The sequence below is a fragment of the Marmota marmota genome, unplaced genomic scaffold, assembly GCF_001458135.2.
Source record: "Marmota marmota marmota unplaced genomic scaffold, marMar, whole genome shotgun sequence".
In the NCBI taxonomy this organism is placed as follows: domain Eukaryota; kingdom Metazoa; phylum Chordata; class Mammalia; order Rodentia; family Sciuridae; genus Marmota; species Marmota marmota.
In genome coordinates this window covers 1,472,714-1,479,930 of record NW_025999927.1, presented here as the reverse complement: position 1 = coordinate 1,479,930, position 7,217 = coordinate 1,472,714, and the positions used below count along the sequence as shown (strand labels likewise).

General features: G+C 43.7%; 1 protein-coding gene across 1 annotated transcript in view; it reads right to left on the bottom strand.

Moving 5' to 3' along the window:
* Window positions 1-5,426: 5,426 nt before the first annotated feature.
* Window positions 5,427-7,217, bottom strand: part of Tsnax (translin associated factor X) — a 30,122-nt gene continuing 28,331 nt past the window's right edge. The window contains exon 6 of the mRNA XM_048800408.1: window positions 5,427-7,152. Within this exon, the coding sequence (XP_048656365.1) occupies window positions 6,775-7,152 (378 nt within the window). The 3' untranslated portion in view covers window positions 5,427-6,774. The remainder of the gene's footprint in view (window positions 7,153-7,217) is intronic.

The following is a 7,217-nucleotide window of genomic DNA, read 5'->3' as shown; positions in this document are numbered from 1 at the left end:
CCTGATGCTACAATGTGGCCCTGTGACATAACCTCATGGCATACCCTGCCTGTGGGCCTTCGCTGACTGAAATCCTAGTGGCTTGATAGTGACCAAAAATTAAGGTGCATATACTTTCTACAAAGGCAAAAAACAATTCTCCTGAGACATGAGTTATATATATACACACAGAGAACCACCACAACAGGTGATCCCTAATTGAAATTGGTGTGATTCTACAGAGAACTGTAGGGGCGAGGGATACATTGTGACTTGATATGCAGTGTCCCCAGAAGCTCATTGTGAGGCAGACCAAGAACAGTCGCAGGTGAAAAGATGAGATTATGAGCTGTAGCCTAATCATGGATTAATCCACTGGATTAATCGTGGATTAACTGGATGGTGACTGCTGACAGGTGGGGTGTGCTAGAGGAGGGGGTCACTGGTCAAATGCCTTGTGGTTTATATTTTGTCCCTGTGAGGAGAGCTCTCTCTGCTTCCTGGTTGCCATGTCCAGAAACCACTTTCCTCCTCCATGCCTTCCACCATGATGTTCTGCCTCATCTTGGGCCCAGAGCTACAGAGCTGGGTGACCGTGGAATGAACCTCTGAAACCGAGCTAAAATAGACTTGTCCTGCTCTATGTTGTTCTTCTCAGGTCTTTTGGTCACAGCAATGAGAAGCTGCCTAAAAAGGGGGGCCTTGCAATTGTGAGGTCACCCACAAGGTTCCATCCATTGTCTTTGGAACATATGGGACAACCCAATGTTACACACTGCCTAAGAACTGCCTTGTAGTTAGGGTCCCAAGAGATGCACTCAGCCTTCCATGGGACGGAACCTGGAGACATTGCACAGGCCAGCGAGTCTTACCTTGTTTAGGTTCCAGACAATTCTCTCTAGAGACACACCAATGAAGTACAGAATTCAGTCCTACAATGTGTGTGGCAAGGCTGAGTTCTGCCCCTTTTAAAACATCACCGTGGAAACTACATTCTCATACAAGGATAGTGCATAAAGATATTTTGATTCTCCTTAATAATGGGGGTTTTTAATCTAGGTTTCAGGGACTTGGTTTTAGAACATCCACAGATAGATTTCAGAGGGTCAATGAATCTCTTTAAATCATGTGCAAAATATAGTTGCATGTAATATACATGATATGTTATTGTAGACAGTCCATTCAATGAGTTACACTCCTGGGTTCCACATGCCTGTAATGCACGTCACATAGATAAGGCAGGTCATGAAAACACTTGAGAAGGGCAAATACTCCTCAACAGATGAGAAAAAATGAGGCTTGGAAAGAATACGCCATGATTAAGGCACACCTGCCCAAGGTCAGCAGAGCCAGGACTGTGCTGACAAGAGCAGCCACGGTCTCTGCTCCATTAGCCGTGGCTCCCAACCCCAAGTCCACAACTCACACATGGGAGACAACAGTGGGCAAGGTGCTTATCCTCTACAGATCTTAGCTACGCTACTTATTAAAAGGGAGGATAAAAAGCTGTGTGTTTGGGAGAGATATTACCAGACCCTGCCTTCCTCAAGGTTGTGAGAATCAAGTGAATTTCTACAAATGCACTTTTAGACAAAGGTAATGCTATTGTGAACTGGTGGGTTGGAATGTAATGTAAAAGTCATGTAAAAACTTTGTAAGTCTTACAGTTAAAAGAAAAAAAAAGATTATGGGCTGCAAATGTGAGATCATATCATATGGAACAGGCTATCTATCAACTGCAAAGAGCTTGGCAGACAGACATCTGGGTCTCAGTTTAATGGTCTTATCTGTAACCCCACTGAGAGTACACTGACCTACCTGGACCTCACCAACCATATGAACCAGATCTCATCTACTGCGCGGGAGCCACTGCAGACCAGAAATCAACAGATGTGCATACTGCTCCCGAGAAGCCAGCAAGCCCCAGGGTGACAACAACAGAGTTTACTCTGGGCTGCAGCAGATGCCAAACATTCCTGAATTCTGGACACAACAAACTGAGCACTCGATAAAAGAATCAGAGTGTTCGTTTAAAATTAACAGACTTCTACAAGAATTCAATGTTCATTCAAAATTACGGACTCCTACAAGAAGTCAATAGTATCTTTCTGAACAGACTTTTGGAAAGATTATCAAGAGACAAAGTGTATTTATACTCAAGTCACCTCTTCCACATAGAAAACCTCCCACTAGTGTCTTCATTTGACAAACTGAGCCCATTCTACAAGTCTCAGTTTGAACTCTACTTGCTCCACAGTTCCTTATTTTATTCACCCAATGGAACTGATCTGGCCATCTTAAGCCATGAGCATATGTCCATCTCTCACAGATATTAGACTGTAAACTCCTCTGAGTCTGGTCAAGAGTTTTACTCATCTTTTCAACTTATAGAACTGCTGATACAGTTCTTTATATATTGTTATTTTTGTTGAATAAAAGTTAACAAAACATAAAAAAAAAAAAAAGGAGCAAGACAAAGAAGATACCAGCAGAAAACAGAATTCATAGCTAGATCAGGCAGGAACACAATGTCAGCCTGGAAGGCCAGCCAAGAACCTAATTCTGGTGCAAAACCAATAAAGTCAGGCTGGGGCTGTAGCTCAGTGGCAGAGCACTTGCCTAGCACGTGCGAGGCACTGGATTCAATCCTCAGCACATTATAACCATATGCAAATAAAATAAAGGCATGTTGTCCATCTACAACTACAAAAAAAAAAAAAAAAAGTCCTTAGTCATCTAAAATTAAGAGCTCAAAGTAGATCAATCCAACCCACAGTGAAAGCAGATTGCTTGAGACCACGTCTTATTCATAACCACTCTAAAAGCCCTTATCAAAATTAATCCTGAAACTAGTGTTCAAGACCATGGTGGCCACATCTGTGATCCCAGCAACTCAGGAGCTGAGGCAGCAGGATCACAAGTTCCAGGGCCAGCCTCGGGAACTTAGCAAGACCCTGTCTTAAAATGAGAAAAAGGGCCGAGGGCGTAGCTCAGTGGTAGAATGCTTGCCCAGTATGCATGAGGCCCTGGATTCAATCCCCAGTCTGGTACTTGTTTTAGTCAGCTTTTCTGCTGCTGTGACTGAAAGACCTGAAAAGAATAATTAAAGAAGGAAAGTTTATTTGAGGGCTTATAGTTTCAGAGGTGTCAGTCCACAGAGCCAGCTCCATTCCTCAGAGCCCAAGATAAGGCAGAACATCATGGTGGAAAAGTGTGGTGAAGCAAAGCAGCTCAGGACATTTCCAGGACGCAGAAAGAGCTGTGCTCAACAAGGACATAATTTATATTCCAAAGGCACACCCCAGGGACCCACCTCCTCCAGCCACACCCTACCAGCCTTGTCACCACCTAATTAATCCCCATCAGGGGATTCGTGCACTGATCGGGTTATAAGGCTCTCACAACCCAATCATTTCTCCTCTAAACCCTCATGCACTATCTCACACATGAGCTTTTAGGGGACACCTAATATATAACAATACCAAAAAAAAAAAAACAAAAACAAAAAAAAACCCCAGTGAGAAAGTCTAAAAAAGACTAATTACAAATATAAAAACTATTTTTAAAATAGAAAATAAACCCAAAGAAAGTGGAAGGAGATAAAAATAAGAATATGAGAACAAACTGGGAAACACAGACTATTAAAAAATAAACATGGCAAAAGTTAGTTCTTTGAAAAGACCAAAATAAAGGAGAAACATCTCACAACACCAACTTTAGAAAGTGTATTGAGGGACTGAGGACATAGCTCAGTTGGCACAGTGCTTGCCTCGCATGCACAAAACCCTAGGTTCAATCCCCAGAACCACACACATACCAAGTATATTGAGGGATAACAAAAATAATGCTATGGCTACAGATGTAGTCAGGAAATAAACATGGTAAAAGAACACAACCAATGTGTGACAACAAATCAGAAACCAGGGAGAAAATGGACTCACCCTGGGAAGAGCCAAACTTACCACACTTCCATCAGGAAGCGATGAGAAGTTTGCAGTCCTTTGCCATTCAAGGAATTGAAGAAATGGGTTTAGAAAAGAAAGAAATCTCCTCTCTCACAAGCAAGACACCAGGCCCAAACAGTTTCACAAGTTTCTAGCAAAATTTCAAGGAGCAAACCAATCTTTGTAAAAAGATACCATTTTGAGATAAACTCATAAATTTCACTCGTGGAAAGTGAGCAGCTCCTTGGTTTCCCTGTTCCTAGGCTGTGGCCATCCCTGTGGCCAATGACACTTCCATCACCCCAACAACAAACTCCACACTTGCCTGGGGGCAGTCTTCCTGCCCACCCACTAGTACTAGTTCACACTTCCCGAAACACTATAGCAAGTTCCTGCCCCTGTGGACATTTGTAAAACGCTCTTTGAGATTCAATTCTACTAGAAGTGGAATTGTGGGTCACGCGGGGATCTGCTCAGTTTTCTGAGGAACTGTCCCACTTCCAAAGTGGCTGCGTTTACATGCCTGCTGACGCCGTAGCGCCAACCTCTCCACGTTCTGTAGCTGTCCTTATGAGGGTGAGATGGCAGCTCACAACTTGACCCATGTCAAAACTGAACCTTTTTCATGGACCTTTGGCTATCTGTCATCTTTCAAGCTGTCTTTGCCAATCCTTTGCCGGTTCTGAACTGGTGGTCTTCGTCTTTCCTTTGTCTTTGCTGGGTTGTAAGACCTCCTGTATTCTGGATTCGAGGCCCTGATCAGATCTCTGATCTGTAGATACTTTCTCGCATTTGGGATGTCTTTGCACTTTCTCAAGTGTCCTTCGGTCACACAAGTTTTTTTACTTTGGTGGCGGTCTACTTATTTTTCTAATTGGATGCTTATGTATGTCGGGTACACTAAGAAACCACCACCTTATCAAAACACTACAAAATGTGCACTTGTTCCTTCTTAACTGTGTAGTTTGGGCTCTTATATTTTAGTTTTTCATCCTAAGTTAAATTTTGGATATGATTTGAAGTAATGGCTCAACTTCAGTCTTTTCCACATCAGGGACCCCAGGGACACAGCAGCAGCAAGGGCTCTTATCCACTTGCAAGAGTCGCTCTGGCCACCCACCCAGAAGCCACTTCCTTTCTGACAGTCTGAGCCAGTCCCTCACCTTCGAAGGTCATTCCATTCCCCTCTCCAGGAACCAGTTCACAGGAGTGGTTTAGCTGTTTAGCTGGCGTGGATCAATGTGACGAGAAGGGACGGCCTCCTTTGTGGGAGCTGTGGAAGTCAGCCCTGGGCCAGCATCTCCATGGTGTCTCTACACCACCATCAAGGGGGACACAACCTGAGGGGAGTGTCGCTGAGCTTCCGAGTGAACCACCTGGACACCTCCCCACCTCTGGACTGACTTTAGAAATGACAACCCGCCATATTCAGCTAGTCTGATCAGGATTCCTGTTTCAACAGAAGTCCTAAACTTTAAGTATTTCTCAATAGGATCAAAGCAGTGAGCTTAATTTCTTTATTTTACTCAAAAGACTTATTTTAAACATCTGTAAAACATTCATCAATCCATTACCATTTTATTTTTATTTAAATTCAAATGGCAGAAGTAACAAGAGTGTGCAGAGGAGCTGATTCCATACAACGGTGCCCTGGCGCAGGACCACCCACCTTGTAGCAGCCTCTGCACCAGGTCCCTCGACCTCCATCCACTTAGGTGACACTGTCAAGGATTAGCTCTTACCAGCGGAGATGACCTTTCCCAAAACAAAACCCAGTAACTAGATCTTAAGCCAGCGCTCCAGTCACTTCACTCAGGGCAGTTCCACCTCTGAGGAGCATCGGAGACCACACCGCCATTCTCAGCTGCCCAACTGTGCACCACGCATCTTCTTTGGCAACTTTACCAATGCCACAGACAACTCTAAAAGTTGGGATCAACTTGAGTGTTTCAATATTTCATTGCAATTACCTAAATGTAATTTCTAATAGATGCTAGAACAGGAAAGTCTTCAAACATGCCTCTAATATTGGCAAGGGGGAAAATCCCGCTAAATACTCACTAAAAGCTTGTTAGTTACATACACATACATAATTCAGCTTAACCGCTGAAAACATTAAAATATTAGCTCCAATTCCCCACCATATCTTCTACAACAAAAGGAAAAAAAAAATGAGGAGGGGCTGGAGATGTAGCTCAGTGGTGGAGCGCTGGCCTGTCACGACAACCCTGGGTCCATCCCCAGCACGGCAGAAAACAAAACAGTGAAGACACTAATATCTGGGCATTTGTCCATTTTTTTCTGGAAGGCTATAAACTCAAAATGGCCTAAAATTAGCCAGAACTTTATACAAATTCTCACAAAAATACCTCAAAACTTATAATTTTAAAATGTTGACAGGTTATTAGTTTTTACTCCTTGCTCCATGAATGGAGCCAGTTCTGGAGGTGTGGAAGTTCAGGTCCAGAAGTGCAACTAAGAAATCTTTTCTATCTAAAACAAAACCACCAACTTACAATGGCTGCCACTAAAAATGATCACCACAACATTCACACCAAGTACATTAAAAGGGGTACCGCAGAAAAAGCAATACAAAGCACGTTTACCTAGCACAGATAAATGGTGAAGGTCAGCCAGCAGAGATCTCAAACAGGCACACATGCAAACGCTTGTGCCCACACTTGCACAAATGATAAGAGGGCCTCAGTTGAAAACTGTATGTACAGTGTGCGTACAACTGAGAAGACAAACAACTGAAAACACTTCAAGGCCAATGCCACAACAAAGTCCAGTGAAATGCTAAGTGACAGTCTTACAAACTGGTCTCTTGGGATCAGCCAGGGACGCTGCTCTAGGAGATGCCCTCCTCTTGATCAGGCATTTCTGTCTTCACCGAGAACACGTCTGCCAGCATGTGCTTTGGGATCTCAGAGCCCCGGACCTTCAGGGCGTAACAAGCGTTCTCCACTTTGGCTAGACTCTGTTTCAGGGTGTACAGCTTCTTGGAGACCTCATAAGGCCCAGTGTTGCCAATGAAGGAGAACCCATCGTACACCTGGCGCAAAAACTGGCTCACTTCAAAGGGGGTATCGATGTCCCCATTCCCCACACTGTTAATACACATCCGCATCAATTCTCCAGTTAGATCGGCCACTCCCAGAAGGTAATCCACAGGTGTGACTTTCAGTTTCCAAGTGACAAGATGCTTATCTTGTGCATCCAAGGAGGGCTAGAAAACAAAAAACAGAAAGCAATGCACACAAAGAAAGCACACTGGAGAGCGCATATGCGGGA